At 43.2% G+C, this 24,229-nt stretch overlaps 2 protein-coding genes across 2 annotated transcripts in view; both read right to left on the bottom strand.

The window, feature by feature from the left end:
- Positions 1 to 19,783, bottom strand: part of mybpc3 (myosin binding protein C3) — a gene marked incomplete at both ends in the record, with an annotated part of 40,766 nt that extends 20,983 nt beyond the window's left edge. Inside the window, 18 exons of the mRNA XM_080528084.1 lie at positions 534 to 673; positions 775 to 804; positions 904 to 1,010; positions 1,098 to 1,263; positions 3,734 to 3,906; positions 5,272 to 5,377; positions 5,598 to 5,722; positions 6,359 to 6,491; positions 6,744 to 6,907; positions 8,953 to 9,012; positions 11,363 to 11,411; positions 11,593 to 11,710; positions 12,147 to 12,295; positions 12,504 to 12,581; positions 15,575 to 15,785; positions 16,384 to 16,466; positions 16,953 to 17,225; positions 19,759 to 19,783. Coding sequence (XP_080384210.1) covers positions 534 to 673; positions 775 to 804; positions 904 to 1,010; positions 1,098 to 1,263; positions 3,734 to 3,906; positions 5,272 to 5,377; positions 5,598 to 5,722; positions 6,359 to 6,491; positions 6,744 to 6,907; positions 8,953 to 9,012; positions 11,363 to 11,411; positions 11,593 to 11,710; positions 12,147 to 12,295; positions 12,504 to 12,581; positions 15,575 to 15,785; positions 16,384 to 16,466; positions 16,953 to 17,225; positions 19,759 to 19,783 — 2,190 coding nt within the window. The remainder of the gene's footprint in view (positions 1 to 533; positions 674 to 774; positions 805 to 903; positions 1,011 to 1,097; positions 1,264 to 3,733; positions 3,907 to 5,271; positions 5,378 to 5,597; positions 5,723 to 6,358; positions 6,492 to 6,743; positions 6,908 to 8,952; positions 9,013 to 11,362; positions 11,412 to 11,592; positions 11,711 to 12,146; positions 12,296 to 12,503; positions 12,582 to 15,574; positions 15,786 to 16,383; positions 16,467 to 16,952; positions 17,226 to 19,758) is intronic.
- Positions 19,784 to 23,790: 4,007 nt separating this feature from the next.
- spi1b (Spi-1 proto-oncogene b) overlaps positions 23,791 to 24,229 on the bottom strand; it is a gene marked incomplete at both ends in the record, with an annotated part of 8,000 nt that continues 7,561 nt past the window's right edge. The window contains one exon of the mRNA XM_080528300.1: positions 23,791 to 24,104. Within this exon, the coding sequence (XP_080384426.1) occupies positions 23,791 to 24,104 (314 nt within the window). The remainder of the gene's footprint in view (positions 24,105 to 24,229) is intronic.

The following is a 24,229-nucleotide window of genomic DNA, read 5'->3' as shown; positions in this document are numbered from 1 at the left end:
GATACAGTAGCGTCAGAGAAAAGGACTGAACTAGCTTTTATCTCTTGTTGTAATTGTTTCACAAAATATTAACGTAAACAATATCAAATTACATTTCTCAACACTAGTCTAGTCCCATGTCATTTTTATATTGTTAATATCAGAAGACAGATATAAGGCTTAGTAGTAGGTCAGAAAACACTTCGTAAACGCGGGTTCAGTCCTCTCACAGAAAGCCTTTCCTAGATGCTATGGCGCTGTGATCTGGACATACAGTCATTGAAATAGAGGCAAACAGACTTATATAGCGCCTTATTCCAAAGTGCTTTACAATGTCCTCTCATTCACCCATTCACACACACATTCACACAACAATGGCAGCAAGCTACCATGCAAGGCGCCAGCCCGCTCATTGGGAGCAATTTGGGGTTAAGTGTCTTGCCGAAGGACACCTCGACACGTGGCCAGCTGGGGTTCGAACTGCCGAGCTGGTGTCATTAGACACCAGCTCTACCTCCTGAGCCACCTGAGCCACAGCCGACCGTCTACTTTACCTTGTCGGTCTTGGTCCAGACCACGGTGGGGGCGGGGTCTCCAGTGATGGGCACATCCAGGCGGAGCTTGTTCCCAGCCACCACCACGATGGTGGACTCACCGGTGCGACCCATGCAGTCCAGGTGGATCTTTGGAGGATCTTCAGGAAACATTGTGTGTTAGATCCACATATCAAGTAGTATTTGAAGTATAATCTTTGTAATGCAATAAGAGGCAGTTCCGATGAAGAATAAAGTATACCTTGACGAGGCACAAAGTCGATCTTGACCTCTGTAAAAAACCAAACAAATGTCATGAATTCATCAAATCCCCCCCAAAAATTGCTCTTATCAATGATATTCTGTGTTTGTCAATGTTTTGGTGTGTTACCCAGGAAGTTGAGTTTGGCAGAGAGGTTGTAAGCGTAGCCTTCTGGGACAAAGGTGTAGTCCCCTTCATCGTCAGATTTTACATCATCAATAGTCAGTTTGTGGATCCTAAATGGAGAGAAAACTATTTTGGTTTGTATTTTCACCTTACCCAACAGACCTACTGTACCCTAGGGTTACCATGGGAATGCTCACCTGCCGATATGAGTGATATGGGTCCTGTCATCAGCCTTTACTTCCACGCCATTCTTGAACCAGACTCCCTTCACGGTCTCATCAGAGACCTCACACTTGAACACGGCCTCGTCCTTCGCCTTCACCGTCAGGTCAGCGATGCTCTGATACACCTCCAGTTCCTTCTCTACGAGGTCAGAGGTCATAGGTTAGACACTGGAATCACCATCGTGACTGGCCCTCATGTGTACAGTACACCACAGTTTAGCCTACGTGGTACGGGAAGTCTGTCAGAGTAAAATATGTGTGGTTTTTAAGATTGTAGCTTTATCTTAGCTTTAGATCGCTTTATATTTTCATTGATATTTTCATTGAGATCTTAGATTTATAGATTCATTAGACTGTGTAGGATAACCACAGATGCAGACAGACAGACAGACAGACAGACAGACAGACAGACAGACAGAGACATCTGGTGGTTTATAGAAAAGAAGAAAGCTTCAAAACATCAATGAAGGAAGTAGGAGCGTAGTCTGTCACAACTAAGGGGAGGAGGAGAACCCGGGGAGTTAAGGTAGCTGACGGTAGGTGACAGTGTGCAAAATCATCAGAGTACCACACTCCTAATGAAGGTTACAGGGAAATGAAGTTAGTTGACAGGGCTATGCTACCCAGCGGGAGTATAATGGGAGCTATGCTGGGGGAGGCGTTGATCCCCGCGGCACATTGGCAGCTGGTACTTCTTGGCACCCTCTGTGTTTGATTAGAAGCCCAGATAAACTAAAGTTGGCTGAGAGAAAAGGACCCGATATCAGGTTTGAACAACCACTGGGGGTATCCGTATTCATATATGAAAGTTATTTCTATTGGACTCTGATTAAAATATATTAAAGTTGTGCTTTTTTTTGGTTCACTTTAGGACAGTATAAAAGACTGTCTCACCTTCTATTAACACCTACGTACATACCGCCTGGGAAGGTTTGGTCATGTTAAGGTGGTACAGATTTTTGTTGTTGTTATGAGATGGTTAAAAATTAACGTTTGATGTTCTGTAATAGTTCTGTAATAGTACTTTGTAAACGTGACTGATGATTGATGGTTGTGGTTCAGTCACGGGAAGGTTTACAAAGTTTCTATAGGTTTCTAGACCTTGACAGTTTGCAGTTATTTTCCTAGGTTCACTTAGGGTTGCTTCTGAACAGTCATCAGCATCCAACAGTCCTATATCGTCGCCTGTGGGTTGAAATTGAAAGTTCTCTAAGCATCGCCGTTGATAATCATCACCCAACTGTCTTCGTGAATCACAATGTGGTTGACAATCATGTATGTATCTACATAGTAATAACTGTGGTATCAACATTGTACTTACATAGTAGCTGCTATGTAACTGCTATGTAATGACAACCTAGCGTAGTCGGTTATTACACAAGGGAATGCACTGGGATATTTAGTGTTAACTTTGACTATTTTTACAGTTATACTGTATCTATATATACTGTATATACTGTATCTATTGCCAGGGAGACAGAGTTTTGACATTGATTAAGAAGACCAATCGCATAGCCACTTAGTGTAACTGATACCACTAGACTGTAATTACATACTGTAGCAGTTACAACTCATAGTAATTACTATGTAAGTACAATGTTGACACCACAGTTATTACTATGTAGTTACATACATTCAACACTGGAACAGCCGTGCCTTTTTTTACCTACTATAAGAGCCACCTCGGGGGTCAAATCATTTACAATGGAAAGCTGCTATTTACACACAACGACCACTAGTTGGCCGGCTTGTAAATTAGCCTCCTCCTGCACAGAAAAAACATTTTACTCACAGGGTCAAATGACCCCACCCATGTGTGTTCTAGTGTTAAGTCTATGTTCAGTTTGGTGTCACCATCCAAACCTAATGTAAACGTTGATCCAGAGAAACCTGTCCATGTATTCAGAGGAATTCAAAGCAGTCATTTCACATACATAATACGTTCTTCAAAGTATACCTACTGCACTGAAGATATAATGTTTAGAATGAATATTCAAGCAAGCAGACTATAGACGTCTATGGTATGGATAGTCTGGTTGATGTGAACTACCCTAGAAGATGTAGCCTCAACGTTTATTGAGACACTGCAAAACTATCACCTGAAAACAATTCTTGTCAAACATTTTTACGGTTTTCAGTACATGCACAGTGTAGAACAAAATTAAACATCCGGCACAATACAGTAGCTAGGAGAGAAGAGAGGAAATAGAGAAGGAGACAGAAACAGCGAGAGTCACCTGTACCCTTCAGACACAATATATATGGGCCATGTCTTCTAACTTTAGCTGGCATTTGGTCTTTTGTTTGTGCCGCAACCTTGGCATAGTGACGTGGTTGGTGGTTTGGGCCGCCATGTTGAAAGGTTAGGCAGCCAAGGGGCAAGTTGGGAGAGTGACAGGGGCAGAAGAGACTATCGGTGGTGGATGTGGAAGAAGATCGAGAATGTTTAACTGCATTCTTGACTATGATTTATTTGTGTCTTCAGCCCAGTACTGTAGGACATGTTTTATGGATCTGACAGTGAAGTGTCTGTCTGGACACCTGTTTTATGTAATGTCATATTTTTGTTTGTGTTGTTTGTGTTTTGTTGTTCTGACGTAAGTACCTACCTGACACCAGGAGCTCAGCCACAGATTCGCCTCCGTTGGTCTTAACCGTGTAGTGACCACAGTCCTCCTTAGTGGCGTTGTTGATGATCAGTATGTGTTTGCGGCCGTCTTTCTTGAAGCGGTAGTCTCTCTTGAGGGCCTCGTCTCTGGTCAACTCCACGCCGTCTTTCTCCCTGTATAATAATAATCATAATAATAATAATCATAATAATAATAATACATTAGACTTATATAGGGCTTTTCTAGACACTCAAAGACGCTTTACAAACTGAAAAGATTGAGTAGTAAAATAAAAAGAAACTATCTATAATCTATATAAAAATAGATAGTATAGAAAGTATAGGGGTCTAATTAATTTTTAGATTACTAAATCGATTACTAAAGATCCATATCATCACTCATAGTCTCAAATTCTGTTCTGTTTTCTGATCAATTGAATCTGCATTTAACAACACTGTTTTGTTTGTTAACATTTGTCTTTTTTTTACTGTGAAATGTAGCCATTGCAATTGTCATCATTTCTGTACAATTTCATATAACAAATTCCTCAGAGGCAATGACCCAATTCCTCACATATTACCTCACATTATTAATAGAGTGTTTTGGTGATAATCTATATTTTCCCATAGATCTTGCAGACGGATGCTATTTCTGTACCGATCTTTGGGCACTATTCCAACATTATTTTGGTTTGGTGACCATAATTCACCATGACTTTCTCGATCAGATAAAGGACACATGGGAGGTGCAAACAGGTCTGTGTGACCTTTCCCTATGGCTGATAATTTACTGCTGGCTTTGATTTATGGCTCTGACAGTGATATAGACAGCCAGACAGGCCAGCATATGTCTGTCAATCAGAGAAGTCACCAGGGGGATGAGTAACACCTGCAGCCCACAAGAGATAACAAATGCCATCTACCGGACGTGTCATGAACGTGCACCAGGCAGTACAGACTCAGAAGCCACATTCCTTTCAACATTCATTGTTATTTACTGTGTCAGAACCAACATAATGGTAAACAAAATAGTAAACAAACTTTCTTATAGGGATTCCATAGGGAGAAACAGCATGAAGACAGATCTCATTTCAAGTGTTGTAGACATACAATTTAAACCAAATATGATATGTCTGATGATATGTCTATAGCATACCTTGCATACTTTAGTCCTATATTCTATAAGTAATACTGTTGCATGGTAGCCAGAGAAATCAAACGTTTTTTTTTTTTTACGTTTTTTTTTTTTTAACTTTGCCTAATGTGATTGTGATTTGAACAAGTCTACCAGGGGGGTATTCCATCAATGTTGCTAAAGGAAAGTCCAGGCTTATTCTGACAAGTCTCGCGAGACTTATCAAAACATCCAGGCTTATTTGGATAAATCTCACAAGACTTGTCAAAAATAAGCCTGGATTTTCCTTTTGCAACATTGATGGAATACCCCCCTGATCGCAATCTTGTGGTGTCCTGACTCAGGAGATTTTGCACGTTGGCTAGGGTTTGATTTGTGGGTTAAGATGGCTTAAAGTGGCTTACCATTTCACAGGGGCCCCCTCCTCGGACACCTCACACTCCAGCTCCACCCTTTCTCCCATCATCACCATCTGGTCCTCCAGGGGCCTGAGGATCAGCACAGGAGGCTCTACAAACACACGGCATTATGGGTAAACATGATGCGTCATGGGCCTTTGGACGTAAGGGCTCTGGATCGTTTCCCCTCAGTTGTTTTAACATTTTCCCTTCAATCAAAATAGTGAAAATACCACCGCTCATCCGTAATCAGACTTAGCTGAGGTGCTGGAGCTGAAGAGTATATCAAATGGGATGAAAAGAAGCAACGTTTAGAAAGAAGAAACGTTTACCCTTCACGAAGAGCTCTGTGGCACACTTCTCATCCCCGACCACGCAGGTGTACGTTGCATCGTCTGCCAGCGAGCAGTGGTTGATGGTGAGGAACCGCTTGTTGCCCACACTCTCAAAGATATACCTGGTACGTGGACAGGAGCTTTTGTTAACACTAGAACAGCCATGTGAGTAAAGAAACATTTTATATCTTTGCACTCGATCAAATTTCAGGTCCCTCTTTTCATGACTTTACCAAGATATGTGCGTTCTACCACCCAGTATCCTTACATTTTCAAAATCACATCAGGATAAGCTAGTATGAAGCTATTTTGCAGTTTTTCTGTGTAGGAAGCTAATTTACAAGCGGCCAACTAGTGGTTGTTGTGTGTAAATAGCAGCTTTGCATTGTAAAAGGGTTAGGCGGCTCTTTTAGTAGGTAAAAAGGCACGGCTGTCTAGTGTTAATGAACGACAACACATCTTTCGTTTTTCATGCATTGTTTTTCTATGGTAGAAACAAATATTGTAGATTGTACTTTGAATAGATGGCGTCACTTACTTGCTGTTGATGGAGGGTTAGTGACAGACCATCCATGTGTTGTGGGGAGAGGGGAGAGAAAATGTGGATGTATGATATGTAGCAATTTTATGAAATATAATTGCATTTCTTAATGTTTCAAGTAATTATGTAACTGTACATTTATAATGGATATTGCATAGCAGTAACTCAATTCAGTATTTTTATTGTTATTTTTAACATTCTCTACCCCTCTGGCTACCTTCCAGTTGGTTTAATCTCCTGTCCATTCTTCAGCCATTTCACTTCTACATTCTCATTCGCCACTTCAATGGCTAGTTGGATTTTGCCGCCTTTTTCCACTTGGTAGGCAGCATCCAGCTTTTTCAGGAACGCTAGAGATTGAGGATACAGGGAGAGTTACTGTTTTGGCACAGTCAACAATAACTTATCACTTCTCTGTTCTAATGAATGTTGCTTTGTCCTCTTTATAGCCTTGTCTCTCCAGGGCTTTGCTCATTAATGGGAGCACAGATAACTATAGGCCTAACTTACAGAGGAGTCTTTCTTAGCCTGAAGGAAGCAAAGTTATTCATTCATCAATAATTCTCTGCCTTGGGGGTGTTGGTGTTGTTACTGACACCAACCTTCACTCTTCTTCTCCTCCTTCTTCATCTTCTTCAGTCGTTTCAGCATACCGCGCAGGTCTGTGATGCCATGCTGGAAGGCTATCTTCTCATAATCGGTGACCGGAGCTTTCAGGAGGATGTCCCAGACGTCCACCTCAGGCCCTTTGGTTACCTTGGAGGCGCTAGCACAGGTACAGGACAGTCAGAGAAGCTAAGCTAAGCTAACACAGGTACAGGACAGTCAGAGAAGCTAAGCTAAGCTAGCACAGGTACAGGACAGTCAGAGAAGCTAAGCTAAGCTAACACAGGTACAGGACAGTCAGAGAAGCTAAGCTAAGCTAACACAGGTACAGGACAGTCAGAGAAGCTAAGCTAAGCTAACACAGGTACAGGACAGTCAGAGAAGCTAAGCTAAGCTAACACAGGTACAGGACAGTCAGAGAAGCTAAGCTAAGCTAACTCAGGTACAGTACAGTGTCCAGTCAGAGAAGCTAAGCTAGTGGCTGGAGATATCACTAAGCTTTATCATTACAATATTGATCATTGGACAGCCTATAGCAGTGGTTCTCAAATCTCTCCTTGGCGCCCAGCCGCTCCACATATTTGATATGTTCCACCACCAGCACACCTGATCAAAGCAAATTTGATTTGTACTTGATTAGTTGAATCAGGTGTGCTGGTGGTGGAACAGATCAAATATGTGGGGCGGCTGGGGGTCCTCAAGGAGAGGTTTGAGAACCACTGGCCTATAGTGACGTGGTTGGTGGTTTGGGCCGCCATGTTGAAAGGTTAGGCAGCCGAGGGGCAAGTTGGGAGAGTGACAGGAGCAGAAGAGACTGTTGGTGGTGGATGAGGATGAAGATCGAGAATGTTTAACTGCATTCTTGACTATGATTTGTATCTTCAGCCCAGTACTGTAGGACATGTTTTATTATGTACTCATGCACAACTTGAGTTATTAGTACAATACTTACAATGCTTCTCTATTAATTGAAAGATGCAGAACATTTTTGTGTCACAAATGATTAAAAGAATCCGAAAACAAACAGAAGTGATTACAACAACATTCATGATGGTTTCTTACCGGCGATGGACCAAACTGCTGTACTCATTCAGAAGCAGAACCCAAGCAACAGGCACGGCAAGACAAACCAGATGGATTAATACAATGCAATGTCCTCCAGGCAGATTGGAGACTACAGACTAAATAATTTAACAATCAAGCAAGAGATGGATCAGTACTACTGTACATGCAACCTATTTGGTCAACTTTCACATTTCTATCATACCAGAGAACACCTGGAGACTATGTCAACATAATGACATCAAATGTCAGGGTATAACATCCACTATTGATGTGACATTCAGTGATTGATTGACATGGAACAGTGCTTGTGCATGATTGGGGAGGGGGGTAGCATACCAGTGCTCTTAAATGAAATGTAGCTGTGATTGGAGATAATAGTCGTGAGAGCCAGTAATGATTACTGTGACACTAAACATGGTTGAAAGACACTGTCTATAGGAACAAGTATGAAAGACGTGTTCTACAGTGTTGTTATCTAACGGGTGGTGGCATGGTGACAGAGCCCTCTGCAGGACAGGAGGGGTGGTGGTGACCTTGCTGGGTGGATTTAGCCCGGGGTCAGAGGTCAGAGTGGTGTTATCAGGATGCAGGATGCTTAGGATGCAGTGTGATTGGGTAACCAGGCTGATTGGAGATCTGATTAGTAGTAGGGTAGACAGAAAAACTCTCAATCCCAAATCTGTTAGTCACACTACTGTAGGAGTCACTTACTCTCTGCAGAGTGACGTCCACAGAAGGAAACAGAACATTTTCAAGAGAGATAAATGCAAGATGATTTATCTTATTAAGATTAATTAAGATTAATTAATTCAACATGTTCCCATTGCAGCTATTCACAAAACATTTAGGACAGACATTGGTAAGAAATCATTGAATGATCATAATAAATGATTATATAATGATTGGAGCACTTTGAGCTGCAACATTTGCAGCAAAATTGCTATACAAATAAAAAGTTATTATTATTATTATTATATATATACTTTGGCTGCAACATTTGCAGGAAAAGTGCTATACAAATAAAAAGTTATTATTATTATTATTATTATTTGTCACCAAGCATTCCTGCAAGAAACATCTCATGATTGGTGGAGGCCATTAGAAAAATACTTACAATCTAGCTTTAAACAAAGTACTCACCTCTTCCTTAGCAAAGCGCTGAAGTCCAGCTCTCCTGCCTCCTCCTTCCCATCCCCCACGCTACTGTAGAGGTAACAGAACCAAGAGCAATATCAGTACCCACAATGCACTGTGTTGTCCCCTTCTGACTTCTGGATGTGGCTCATCACCGTCCAAGTTCCTACTATGTCCTGTGCACATTAAAATACATATACTAAATGTAACATGCATTACATTATGTTAATAGATTATAGGACATAATCAGTTCTAAGAGGATGACAGACAAATTTGTGCTGCAGTTTATAGCTACAATGTAGCGGCCATAGTCATAGTCACTACATACTGTATTTAGGGATCCAAATTAAACTTTGACAAACAAAATGTAGAGATATGTATTGTAAACGGTATTAGGGTTAGGGTTTTTCTTCCATTTCATCTTGTATTCTGTTTCTTCATACAGTAATGATCTAAAGGGACATTACTATGAGAGAATTGAACATCAATGAAAAATATTGGGTAACAACTGCAAATGCCTAGGAGCTGGCAGGACCTTTGAAGGTTAAGACAAGTTTGAGATCCACTGCTTACTACAGTATAAACAGACAGACAACGTGGCAGACAGACATATAAATGATAACGTATGCATGGATGAGATGAATCAGGGATTGGCTGGACTTGGATTAATACATGAACGATGAACGGACGGATGGATAAATGGTTGTTAAACGGAGAGAGGTTCTGCTTAGCTGGACCTGTAACCAACCAGTGACCACAAGAAGCAACAATCCTCCCAAACAAAAAACAAAAGCACCCAAGGTGAACCTCAACACCTGGTCACAAAAATCCCCATGAAATATCCCCCACACGCTGCTCAATAGGGGGGGATAAGGGATTTCCTCATGGTGGATGAGGGAAGTGTTTATCTCTTCCTTCTGATGTCTGAAGCGATCAGGGATTAAACAAGAGGGGGTCTGTGGTGGTTTATGTGGTAGAGTTACAGTACAACAACGCCTACTGGCTTTCTCCCAGTGATACATGTCCTTTGACAGACGATCACTAGGCTGCACTGTAGACACCGAAAAGCCGGGGGTGTCTACTTCTGTGTCTACAGTGCATCCTGCTACTTCCAGTACCATCAGGCACCAGGGGACATCAGGACCAAACTCTCACTCTGCCTGGGTTGATGTTTGTGCAGCTGGCCCTCCGCTGTTTTGATAAAGACTCAGAGACTCAGTGGCAGATCAGAGAGGGGGTCTTGACTGACATTAATCAGAGGGCTGTACCGCTAAGCAGCCCACACCGATTGTACTCTCCCGACTCTCTCGCCCAGTCCTGGAGGGTGCTTTTGTCAAAGTTGACACAACGACAGCCACGGCCAAGCTGTCATATCCCCCCGGAGGATGACCCTGTATACAGCGCGGGGGTTTAACCTCTCTTTAGAGGATTAGCTTGGTTAAATCCTCTCCCTCTCTCCCCTCTCTCTTTTTTTCTCTGGCCATGGCTGTTCTTCTCAAACCCAGCGGAGGAAGGCTCCATATGTCAAGACACTGGTTCTGTTTGACTCAAAAAGAGAAAGTTCCAAAGAGGGGAGAGGCTGAAAACCTTCTCCTCTGTTCTGTTTTGGTATTAATATCAATCACAGTTCCTAGTGTTTGAATATGAGCCCCCAGTGTTGCAGCAAACTCCTCCTCCTTTCACCTCCTACAGTACCTTAATCCTGCTGCACCTTTCTTCTTAGCAGCTGAACTCCTGACAAGTTGGCATGTCCACACAGTTATTCCTCACACACATCCTCAGGACCATATAGATACTTAAATATCTAAGCATGTTGTTCTGCGTGTTGCTACCCGCGCTGGCTGCACTGAACAATTGAAAACTAAGTTCTCTAATAGTGCCTGACATGCTAGTGGACTCTAGATATGATACAGCACTCATACAGCATTCTTTACTACTACTTTTCATTCCTTGATGGCTACCGATTTATCTTGGCTATTTAGCAATATTTTAAAGCTAAAATCTACATACTGTACTGGACCTTTAAGAACATGTTTTCATGTCTTCATTTGTCTAATTTACTGTATAGTGCTATATCATAATTCACACTTGAAAATACATAATTGTACACATACAGTGGGGCTAACATAACCACCCAGTGAAATGCTGTATAAGGACCTGTGTCATGATGTGAAGAGTATGAAGTAGAATTGTTTTTCTGACATAAGTGTGAAAAGGGATGGGACACCCTTTGGTTGCAGTATACTGTACACTCTTGCTTCACATACACGCGCGTACACACACACACACACACACACACACACACACACACACATACACACAGACACACACAGATACACACACACAAACACACACACACACACACACACACACACACACAAGAACACACAAGAACAATAAAACATGAGAGGCTTACGTGCGTCTGAAAGCTGCCCTGATGTCAAACCCTTCCACGGGCCTGGCCTCTGGAATATGACAGAACGATCAGAGAGAGATACCTTATTGACTTTTAACAAAAGATACAGTACCGTCACTCATAACTGATCAGTCACTTTAGTGTGGAGTAATAAAACCAACAAGTCTACAAAATAAGGCCACAGTCTTTGTGATTGTAGGGCGTTGTGTAGAGGTCCGCGGGAGACCCACCATGCACAACCAGGTCGAAGTTGCAGCTGTCAAACTTGTCACGGGACGACACCTCAACCCTGTAACCTCCGGCGTAGTTAGCCTTGGCTGCAATGACGTTCATCTCAAAGGTGTACACCTGGTGAAGACACGAGGCCGTTATAATATGTAATTTATCAGTGACGTCATTTTAGTGCTGTAATCTAAAGCATACATGATGTAATATCCATCGTTGTATAAGACAGCTGAGCCCTCTCTATCATGAGCCTAAACACCATACATAGGTTTATTAATAATAATAATAATAATAATAACTTGGTTTTATATAGGGCCTTTCTCAAACCCAAGGACGCTTTACAGCTTTTACAGTCAGAAAGTCAGACAGACAGAACAGAAAACCCCCCAAAGAAAACCAAAAAGGCAGCGACAGTGACAAAACTAGACTAGGTGGGCCAAAGGCCTCGGTGAACAGATGCGTTTTGAGGGCTGATTTGAAGGTGTCCAGGGTAGGGGCATTACAGCACAGTAATAGTTACAGTAGCTAACACACATAGATAACAGACATAGATATTAACCTTATTGTTGCGGTCATAGACCTCCTTGAGCTGGAGGTGTTTCCCAGTCTTACTACCCAGGTCCATCCACTTCCCCTTGAACCACTTGATGGTCGGCTTCTTCAGTAGTGAGGTAGCGTTCACCTTTGCTATAAACGTGATATTCTCACCTGGATATAAATTGTGAATAGTGGGACATAGTTGTGGATATATCACCATCTCTATGAACAGCATGATATTCAACTGTCAATTCTTTATGAGGAAGCTTATGTTGTATGTATGACACAATATGGATGGTTATGTACTGTAGAGAAATGTCAAATCAGGCAGAAGACAGGGAGGCTATTCCCTTGTGTTGCCCTTGGAGCTTCCACTCACCCACGGTGACCTCGCCACTCTGGGGTTTCTCTGTGAAAAGGCCTGTCAGGTCCTGTCTGGTGTCAGGTGGCTGACCGTCTGGAGAAGAAGTAGAGGGAGAGGTTGTTACAGGAGAGAGAGAGAGAGAAGGCAGACACATGCATGGGACCAAGGAAAAACGACTATTTTTGTCTTCCGTTGTGAATTTGTATACATTAAGCTGGCGTTATAGTTCAGGCACGACACGCGATGTGGAACGGCGCAGCTGTTCGTCAGTTGAGTTGACGGACCCTCAGGTGACAGATTCACTCATATGCAAAACATCCATGACGCGTTCAGGGACAGCTGTGTAACGCAACACTCCACCATGGTTACACAGTATGAAGTCCCTGGCTATGAGGCTAATACTTGTTGGTCACCCCACCCACTGCCCCAGACACTTCTCGGTCACCCTGTGTGTTTAACCTAGCAACAGCAGGGTTCGATAGGGTTCAAGTTCAAGTTCAAGTTTATTGTCATTTATACTACAGTTAGTTCCGAACAAGTAATTTGATTGGACAAGAGGCATTCCATGAGTGCTGATATACAGTATAACAGCACTGGGACTTTCAACTATATGTATCACTCCGCCGCACAGGTGTTCTATTGTTTGTGTTCAGGTCACTAGGTAACAATCCAGTTGAAGTTCAGTTGCGGAACTATTTTTTGTTGGCTTAGCCAAAATAAATGATTAAATAAACAAACAAATCATAATCTGTTGTCGCTTATTACTGTTAACTAATAAATGGCGCTGTAGAACTGTTGTATAAAAGTATAACATTTCATTGTATTAATACATTTAAGCAATATCACACACGGCCGAGTTCCGAAGTCAATCACAGCCGTGCTGATATTCAGTATAACAGCACTCCCTCTTGTGCGATATTGCTTAAATGTATTAATACAATGAAATTATTCAGCCTTGTCTCTCTCTGTAGTATCACACACAACAAACATAGTCCACAATACAAACAACACAACAATACAGTACAAGGTGCTTAGTGCAGGGTGTAAAGGTCTTAGTGCAGGGGGTAAAGGTCTTAGTGCAGGGTGTAAAGGTCTTAGTGCAGGGGGTAAAGGTCTTAGTGCAGGGTGTAAAGGTCTTAGTGCAGGGTGTAAAGGTCTTAGTGCAGGGGGTAAAGGTCTTAGTGCAGGGGGTAAAGGTCTTAGTGCAGGGTGTAAAGGTCTTAGTGCAGGGTGTAAAGGTCTTAGTGCAGGGGGTAAAGGTCTTAGTGCAGGGTGTAAAGGTCTTAGTGCAGGGTGTAAAGGTCTTAGTGCAGGGTGTAAAGGTCTTAGTGCAGGGGGTAAAGGTCTTAGTGCAGGGTGTAAAGGTCTTAGTGCAGGGTGTAAAGGTCTTAGTGCAGGGTGTAAAGGTCTTAGTGCAGGGGGTAAAGGTCTTAGTGCAGGGTGTAAAGTGCCAAGTGCAGTGCGCATGGTTCAACTGTTCAGCAACCTGACTGCCTGTGGGAAGAAACTATTTCTGAGGCGGGTGGTGTGTGAGTTGATACTTCTATAGCGTTTTGGGGATGGGTGAGTGTGAATAGTGCATAGGCAGGGTGGGAGGAGTGTGAATAGTGCATAGGCAGGGTGGGAGGAGTGTGAATAGTGCATAGGCAGGGTGGGAGGAGTGTGAATAGTGCATAGGCAGGGTGGGAGGAGTGTGAATAGTGCATAGGCAGGGTGGCTGGTGTCTGGCTGGTGGCTCCCTGCCACACTGTGTTTGATATTTGATATTTTATGTCGTTAAACTTTTGGCAGGGAGCTAAATAGAGCAGAGCCATCCTATTAAGCCACACTTAAATGTATTTCCGTTGTCATTAAATAATGTTTATTTATGAATGAATGAATGATTGAACCAATGTAAGAGTCCTGACTGAGTTGCTATCGTGGCTATAGTATATGCCCTTTGATTACCCTCTTAACCCTAAAGCTGCCAACATTTTTTGTAAACTTTGTTCACCGACTGGGGGAAAAAAGTTTTAAAATGTTCACACTTTAATTGTTTATAAAAACGTCAAATGGGGTACAAGATTTTACATGGCCCTATTTATTTTTTTAACTCACTTGAAAACAATATATATACGTATATATACAGTATATATATATATATATATATATATATATATATATATATATATATATATGATACGATACAGCCAATGAATGCCATGTACATGCCAACATGAAGGTGCACGGTAACACTAAGTGGCAGACCATGTCATTGCAATGTCCCTGGTTCGATTCCACCCATATCCTGCATGACAACCTCTCTTTGACCTATCCTTACTGTCAATCTCTATCCTAATAAAGGTCCCAAAATATAATAACTTTTTATACAACCTCATACTGTACATGTCATAATGACAGGCTTGAATAGACTTCCTATTAACAAGATAATTTACTTCCACTTATCCAGAAACTGACGAGTCGTCAATGGCCTATGCTCCACTGGGAGTTAAGGGCCGAAGTAAGAAAGTATCCAGAAACTAAATACAATCTAAGTTTGTCAATAGGATATCTATGAGGCTTGTATGAATTTATGATATTTTGGAGTAAAAATGTGTTTAATCTACAGTGCCTTTAGAAAGTTGATACTCCCTTTCAACATGTTCACCATTGTCCTAGAGGCTGTAAAACATATTTATCAAAATACATTCAATTCACCGTAGTAAAAAACAAACAAACAAAAAAAAAACAGAGAAGACACCCCTCTTGGTGTGGCTCTTCTAAATGTTGCTCAAATGCAAAAAGAAATGTCTCAATCGGTTGAATTGAGTTAATTAAGTTAATTAAGTGCAATGATAATCCAAAATATGTTATATTCTTTCACTTTGAAACTGTCCGGTAGGCTGTGTACTGTAGATCCTTGTGACAAATCTGAAATGTCAATTCCAGGCTCTGGGACAACAAAATGTGAACATTTTGAAAATGTACAATGTCTAAATGTGCATTATGACCCTTTTAATACTGTACAAGACATTTAACACTGTACAGGACAGCAAAGGTGTGTATCTGCTCTAGGGATCGTATAGACAAGGTCCTGTATGTCTAACGTGGACCCTCCCTCAGGTCCTGATGTGTCCTGTGGCTGTCCGTTACCTTCTGCTGGTGGAGGCTCCACTGCTGCAGGGGTCTCTGCGGGGGCTGGGGCTGGGGGGTCGACAGGTGCTGGGGCCTCCTCCACTGGGGCGGGGGGCTCCCCTGGAGAACCCCCTGGGGCTGGAGCATCAACCGGGGGTGCCGTTTTTTTAGCAGCTGGGACACCTGCAAACCAAGAGTTTCAAATAAATGGACTGACCTATATTAGCGCCTTATTCCAAAGCGCTTTACAGTGGCCTCTCATTCACCCATTCACACACACATTCACACACCAATGGCGGCCAAGATACCATGCAAGGCGCCGGGCCCGCTCAGTGGGAGCTATTTGGGGTTCAGTGTCTTACCCAAGGACACCTCGACATGTAGGCAGTTGGGGCTCGAACCACTGATCTGCCGACCTTGCGATCATTAGACACTGGCTCTACCTCCTGCACCACAGCCACCCCAAATAGGACACTCATGTCTCGAGTCAATCAATATACAGTACCAGTCAAAAGTTTGGACTCAATTGAATGGGAAAATGTGTCCAAATGTTTGACTGGTACCGTAGGTTAAGTTGATGTCATAAGCCTTTATACACTAGTTGCTTTTTTTCTCCTCTTTTTGTGTCCTCACAAAGCAACAACATTACATAAAAATTCATGTCTGGCTTTGATTTTCATTATTTAATTCTCAGCATAACCTATCATACAAATACTGTATTTCTTTGTAATCTTCTTTTAAATGTCACGTGCGGTGTGTCATCTTGTCAGCTGCCTCTCACGGCTATCCTGAGTGTGCTAGCGGCCTGGCTGTGGCCATGGCGGCGGCAGCGGTGGTGGTGGTGGTTACTCATGAGGAAACAATCTGTTTGTGTCAGGGTGAAGGTCGTCAGGGTGAGTTTGATATGAACCACTTACGGCAGCTCTGTGGCAGAGCCGTCTAGAGAGCTGCTCCCAGTCTGAGCCCCAGCTCCAGCTCCCCAGACACGGTTCCTGCCTTATCAGCCTGTACACACGACCACACCAGGACACACTGACAGACTGAAAGGGCATGTGTGTCTATGTGGGTGACTAAGCAGGCGTTGTACACACACACACACACACACACACACACACAGTTGAACACACAGTGCTCGGTGGTTTTGGTTTTTAACAAGTGCAAACATACGGTGAATATTGTCTGTAAACATAGACAATGATTACAGAGTGGTGATTACAACCAGCAGTGCTACTGCTACTACACACGTGGGTTGGTGCTCAGTGGACTCGAGGGTTTTAGTACTTCTCCTCTCACAGTGCCTAAGGGGAGTGAGTGAAGGGCTCTGGACTCGAGCCTGAAAAGCTCTCGCACCTTCCTTCTCCTTGACCTTCAGGTCAAACTTGACCTTTGAACTCCCGGCGATCACGGCATACCCGCTGCTGTCCTCCGCGGTGACCGATTGGATGGTCAGGGAGTGCTTGCTCCCGTCCGCCGCGATGACATACTTGTCGTCATCTGTGGCGATGTCCTTTGTGTCGCACTGCCATCTCACCTTGGCATCTGGCTTCTCGGTCTCGGCCTCAAATACCACCGATGCCCCCTCCTCTGCCACTTGAGCCTTTGGTTTCTTGGAAAATGCTGAGACTGAAGAGGGGGGGGATGGGTGAAGAATGAAAGGGGTTCCCTTTCTGATGCCCAGCTTGTCAGACAGTGTGTGATGGACAGCTTTGAAGTGAGAACATCATTCGGTGCGTTGTTATGAGGCCTATACCCAGTATGTTCTGGACTACATTAGTCAATATTCTCATTTACCTAATACTTCTTCGATTATGGTATCTTGGCTCATTTAAGCCATCCATCTGAAGTAGAAAAAACAAATAAAACCTTTGCTAGCGGCAAAGCTGCTGCTGCCTCCCTTGTCCAGCCATAAAGCGTAGTAACTGCAGTAATCATAGATGTAGCATTGTATACACACCTGTTTTCCCACGATAATTAATCATACCTACCCCCTATCTTGACATGAGCTAAATGATTCAGATTAGAGCTAGAAGATAGTCCAATGTCATCATGAAATCATGAATGTTTCCGTTGCTTGGTATCGTATCAGAAGATACAACACTTAATAACCTCCAGTTTGTTCTTGATGACACATTTATAGTCTATACTAGCGTATCACGTATCTCTTCTTAGTATCGCCTTTCTCCATGACTCATATCTGGTGTTTCTTTTAGCCTCTGACGACTAGAGAACTGGTAACACGCAACAAATCCACATTACATGAATGACCTCGACATGGAGCAAGATGACCTTATGAGCTTAAATATAGAATGCATATGTGCCGCCGGCTAATAAATGCACTCAGCACGCCACAGCAGTGACAGGGCCACAGGTAGCAACAGTAGAGGGATTAGTTGGACTCTATTTCGGTGGCAGTAGAACGAATGGTACGTCCGCTCGCTGTAGCCGTGTGTGTTCTCTATTTGATCAGGCTAGTGATGACTGGTGGATGACTTTCCTCCTCAACAGCAGGGGCCCGACAGCAGGTCCGGTCTATGTGTCCAATATTTCACTCCAGCTCCATCAGAATCAAGGTCAATTCAAATACTAAAATAGTATAGGGTTGAAATCTAATCTCCTCTAATCTAACCCTAATCCGACCGATAGTTCAAGTAAGAACGCAAAACAATCAACAATCAACTGATTTATAGCATGATAGAGTCAGGACTAATGTACCATATTGCAGCTTACTGTAGTAAATATGAGTTGAAACAGTACCAACAGTATCTAAATGCAACCGTTCTGCCTTACATTTTGATTCGAAACTGATTAAAACCACCCTCTGCTCCATCTGTTACAGTAAAAGGGCGCGAGACATGCTGTACATGTCAGGACACATGCTCTGTTGATGGGGCAGGGTGTCAGTGTTAATGCTGAATTACTCAAGTAGATCATGACTATTACTGTTTGGCGAGTCCTGAATGCTGACAGTCTTAGCAGAGCATATCTGAGTACCTGGCCCTATTGTTCAGTAGGTGGACTGCATTGAGTGACCTGTTCTGCTGATTTGCTCTTTCCACAGTTCACCACCATGCATTCCCATCGAGAAGGGAGAATAACAATAGAAAGCCATTCTGTCACATTGGAATCCTGTCAGGCATTTTTGGACTAGTGTGTGTGAGATGATTGATGGTTTTTGTAATGAATGCAGCGGTGCTTGAAACATTACACTCTGGATCTAACGTCATACTCTTTGATAGATCTACAGGGCGTGTGAAGTAATTTGCGAATATACTAAATCATATATTTATGTCAAATCAAAGTCTCTTATACAAGATACAGTATTTATTTTAGGTACAACAGCGTACACTATACAATTATTGCCACACAATAAAAGCAGTATCAATGTTTACACAACTCCACTGCATCATCATGACTCATCATGGAAACAGATTGTGAATGTCTTCAGTACTCATGACTTGAGTATAGCCATGGTATTGACGTAAGATATACGTAAGATATGACGTAGATATGGCGTAAGATATATGTGACGTAACCACGTGACGTTCATACTGTATATCATACCGGGGAATATCCTGTGCATAGCCAACGTTTTTCTTTTTTTCCTTTTTTGTTGTTGTTTATAATGTTGTTTATAATGCCCCAGTACAAAAATACTTTCGTATATTGGTATTGTATAGTTGTTTACTTTTTGCCTGTAGCAAAACCAGCTACTTGAATTTGTCCCAGGGTCCCTAGCACTTGAACACAGTCAAACGGAGATGGGTGTGGTCCAAGAAGGTAGGGTGGAGAGGACGTTAGCTACGGCACAGGTGGAAGTGATATGTCGCTAAGATCTCTTTCTTTCAGATGGATGAACACTCCTCCCTACGCCTACTTGTACTCATACACCCCTATCATACCGGTATAGGGCTTAAGAGGAGTACTTGGAAGAGCAACACAAATCATACAATCCAAACCCACTCTGATTGCAACTGTGAAGAAAATAAACAACGCCATGAGATGACCACTGCTCAAATGTCAGGCGGGGGGGGATGTTGTTAAAGAAGGAAAGAAAGAGAAGAAGGGATTCTAGATTTGTGTTTACCCGGTTCCCTCCCTGTTCTAGGGACAAAGATGCTAAAAGATGGTAAAAATAAATCCGTCCGAGCGCACTGACCTGTTTTCTTGGCTGGTTCGGGCATCCTGAACAAGACAGTAACCAGTTTTCCTCCCAGACAGTAACAGACAAGCTCTACAGACTAGCCTCCCTCACCTCTCGCCTTTAATACTGGGTCCCCCCATACAACCCCCCCTCTAGTCACCAACCCCCCACCCTTTTTTGTCACGCCTGCCTGGACCCAATCCCTAACTCTGTCCCAACAATGAGATACTGCGAAAGAAACAAACCTCACAACCCCACCCACTCCCCCGACTCCCTCAAACCCCCGTCCCCCCCCCCTCCTCGCCATCCGCCGCTTAGACCCTTCTGACCTCCGGCAGACGATATTTCAACCATCCCTTCTTCAAACACCTCCACTGCATGACAGACTGAAGGAGGGAGGGGAGGGAGGGGAGGGGATGGGAGGCAGGGGTTAAATTTAGCAACTGAGTCCAGCGTCAGGGTCTCTCTGCTCTCCCTCCAGATCTGTGCCGCTGTCTGCGCTCGCCTGCGCTCCCTGGCCCTGGCCCCCACCCTGAAAAAAAAAAAAGGCCCAGATCCAGAAAACAGACAGGAGGCTAGAGTATTCCTTTTATCTGCTGGCAGGGATGTGAGTGCTTTTCCCCCTGGTAAACTTGGACTTCCACGAATCCTTCCATCACAGCGATGGAGTGGCTAGCTTTCCATACTCCAGCTGCTTTTACTAGCATGTGTTAGCATCTGACCAGACGCACTGTAAACAGCCAACTACTGTACCTCCTGTTCATGATACTTTTATAGACTTTTATATTTAAACCCCACACAGGAGGTACTGTACATGTACATGTATATGTACTGTATGTCTGATAGCCTCCCTCTCTATATATATCTCCTTTATTGTTGTGTCAGTTGAGTGGTATTATGTTGCGTGACACAGCAGCAAAGCTTAGCATCTTATTAGCAGAGGCCTATGTGTCCATAGTGTTGATTGCGAGGACGTGACTGGGTGGAGTTAACATTTATGGAGTATTTGAGTATTTGGCCCCGTATTTGGCCCCGTGTTTGAATTTCCTAACAGGTATGTTGGGGGTAATTCGGTTGTTAAGTCGTGACGTGTTTCCGGGTCCAACGTTGGCTAAGGCGCTCTCTTCGAAATGCCTCAGTAATAATAATAATTCATTATATTTATATAGCGCTTTTCCGAGGCTCAAAGACGCTGACAAATATGGGAAAAACGGGAAAGTGTTGTGTCCCTTGTTGTATGAATAGATCCGAGTCTAAAAAACGATTGAACTGTCATTCTATCGCTGTAGTACACTAGTACTCTGGTGCAGGGAATTTCTGGTTTGGACCCGGAAATTGCTAAACGTCACGTTTGACGTCAGACTTAACAACCAAATAAGGCACATCTCACACCCTGGTCCCATACCCTGTTGGTTTGTCTGTGTACAGTATGGTACATTATAGGACTCTGTCTCTGTCTTACCTTCTGACTATCTGCCTCATGCTGCCCTGATAATCAACTACCATGTTAAAATACTAGAACAGCCGTAAAGAAATGATTCTACCATTTCAAATTTCAGGCCTCTCCTTTCATGACTTTTCCTAGATATGTGCGTTCTACCGCCCAGTATCCTTACCACATCAGGATAAGCCAGTATAAAGCTATTTTGCTGTTTTTCTGTGTAAGAGGCAGGTTAATTTACAAGCCGGCCAACTAGTGGTCGTTGTGTGTAAATAGCAGCTTACCATTGTAAAGACTATGGTCATTTGCCCCCCGAGGCGGCTCTTATAGTAGCTAAAAAAAACACGTCTGTTTTGTGTTAATGATAATAGTTATTTTGACCCTCATTGTGTTGCTCGTTCAGTACAGAACTGTTGGGATGTCCCCGTGGCTGCTGCTTGCGTCACAGTGTCTCTCCACAGTGGTTGTGTTTATGTTTTAACTATATACCTTATTGTTCCCAATCTCTTTTGGGGTTTTCTGTCTTTTTGCTTGTCGTGAGCTTAGAATGATAAGGTTCTATCTCCGTTTAGGGTAGTTCAGAGATATTGAGCGTCAAAGTTTTTACATTCCACTATGTTTTGTGAGATGGAACCTTTGTATTGGATTAATTACTAACTAAAAAATGTCAACATTTAAAAAAATAACACCACACAGGCATTAGTACCTCCTAAATTTCGTTGTTTGGTACCTGTACTGTAGCAATGACAATAAAGTCCATTCCATTCCATTCCAATAAACACCTAATGGATCAGATTATGTAAAAAAACTCAATTTTGACAAAAATGGAGATAGATAGAACCTTATAATTCTAATGTCACGTTGTGTTAGGCTCGCTAGGTTCACTTCAGGACAAAACCCTGATGAAAAATCAAATGATGTATCGATCTTCCTCTTGATTGTGCCCTCACCAACATCCCGCCTCTCATGTCGTCTAGTTCCCCTTTGTGGCTCTCCGTCACAGAGTGTGTGTCATCACCCAGCATTATTTACACTGCCCCTCTCTCTGGGGGGTCTGGCCTCCACATGCCGGGGCTGGTGGGGGCTGGTGGGGGTGGGTGGGGGCCGGGGACGCTGGTGAGGGTTGGTGGGGGTTGTTGGGGGTTGGGGAGGCCGGCCTTGTCTGCTGTCGGTGGTGGGACCCATAACCTGCTCTAATGTCTATATATTATCATGGTCTGCACTGGCGTTGTCGGTACATGGCTGTGATTCCTGGAGGGTTTCGCTCACGCAAGTCTGTTATGTCCCAGAACAATGTAATTGTAGAGTCAATTAAAAACACATGTTGTGTGTTTCGTCCTCAAAGGGGATATACAAGCAAGTTCACAATGCACATTATGTAATTGAGTCATTCTATAATACAAACACAGATGCATTGTACAGTGCACATACACATAAACACACACATAATTAACGATATACGTACATGAACATAGTATTGTATTACAAATATCAAACACATTTGGAGTGTAGGGTTCTTTGAATGGTTGGTTGAATGCCCATACATTGTTGTTGTTGTCCCTAGGCTAGGAATAGATTGCACGCTAGCTCAGAGGAGACAAGGGCCTGCGCCTCATCTGGGAACACAGGCGGAGGATAAGGTTCTGGGTGACAGGTCTCTTCACCCCTCCTCTGTGTCAGGGACATGGAGTTGACCAGAGGTTGAGAGAGGAAAGAAACAGTCAAGGGGACAGCAGGCCGCCTAAACGGTTTCAGGTTCAATCATTGCTGAGATCTCTCCTTACCTCCCAGAATGCTGAGCTGTACAAACATGGTACTTTATACGTTTGAGTGGAAAAATCATTTTCCACACATTCGAAAGTGGATTTTGGCCCTAAGTGACATGTTAGGTGTTATGGAAAGTTAAACAACAGTATTGTAATTGTCTTAGATAAGCAATACTTTGGTCAAAGCTAGAAGTCAGTGCTTCCTCAGTCCTAGTATTTCACTTTCTTTCATTAATGCAAAAGAGTTCCCCTTTTTCTGTAATGGATCATTTGGTCTTTGAGTCTTTTTGTTTGATTTACGTTCCTTTTCAGCACAGGTCACCACGGAATGTTTTGCATAGTCCAACACAGTGCACACGAGTTGTTGACGACAGAAGGTCTAAAAAAAAAAAAGGGGAGATCTCTGAGGACCTCTAGTGGTCATCTGTGTTGCTATTCTGGAACATTCCACTGTTGATAATTAATTATTCAAAACGCACCTGCCTCTCTCCCTTGTATAATAGGAATAGAACAAGTCTAGATATCAGTGTGAGTATGATGGTGGTATTGTTGCTGAACAGCACAGCAACATGCCTACATGTATACCTATCCTCAAAGGCCACGTCTTACAGCAGTAGAAAGCCAACGAAGCTACAGGATTGTCAAATGAGAGACGACATTTACAGTAGGTGTTCACATAATGCTATTTACAAGATTAGCAGTTGTTGATTAGAACAATCCCAAAAGGATTTCTACCTTCATAATCATCTATTACACAGTACCTCTTTATCCACCCCCCCTCCCCCCCTCCCCCACTCCCCCCCCACTCTGTCTCACTTTGCTATGGTTTTTCCCCTCTGTCTACAAATAGGTCTTCCTGTCAAAATGAGACTTCCCCAGCACTTCGCCGCTGAACATGTACGTCAGCTTCTTCTTGATCTTTTTGACCTCGCCGGTCTTGCCGTAGTTGCGTAAGGCCCGGGCCATCTTCTGATAGGTCATCTTCTTGCGGTTGCCCTTCTGCACGCCCCAGCGGTGGGCCAGGGCCTCCTTGTGCTTGGAGGAGAACTGGAAGCTGCCCTTGTCCCGGTCCACCCACCAGATACAGTCCTTCATGTCCCCGTCCCTCAGCAGGTCCAACAGGAACTGGTACAGACGGATCTTCTTCTTGTTGCCTGTAATAATAATACGACAAAAGTAGACCATAGATAAACACAACGCAATGGATCTTTTTCAGGGGCTCCCTGCCTAAGTACAGTTCCCCATTCTGGGGAAGTGTGTCCAAACTTTTGACTGGTTC

Source organism: Nansenia antarctica (assembly GCF_963989245.1).
Source record: "Nansenia antarctica genome assembly, chromosome: 4".
Taxonomy (NCBI): Eukaryota; Metazoa; Chordata; class Actinopteri; order Argentiniformes; family Microstomatidae; genus Nansenia; species Nansenia antarctica.
The sequence above is the reverse complement of the archived record's forward strand: the minus strand, read 5'-3'. Positions and strand labels throughout refer to the sequence as shown.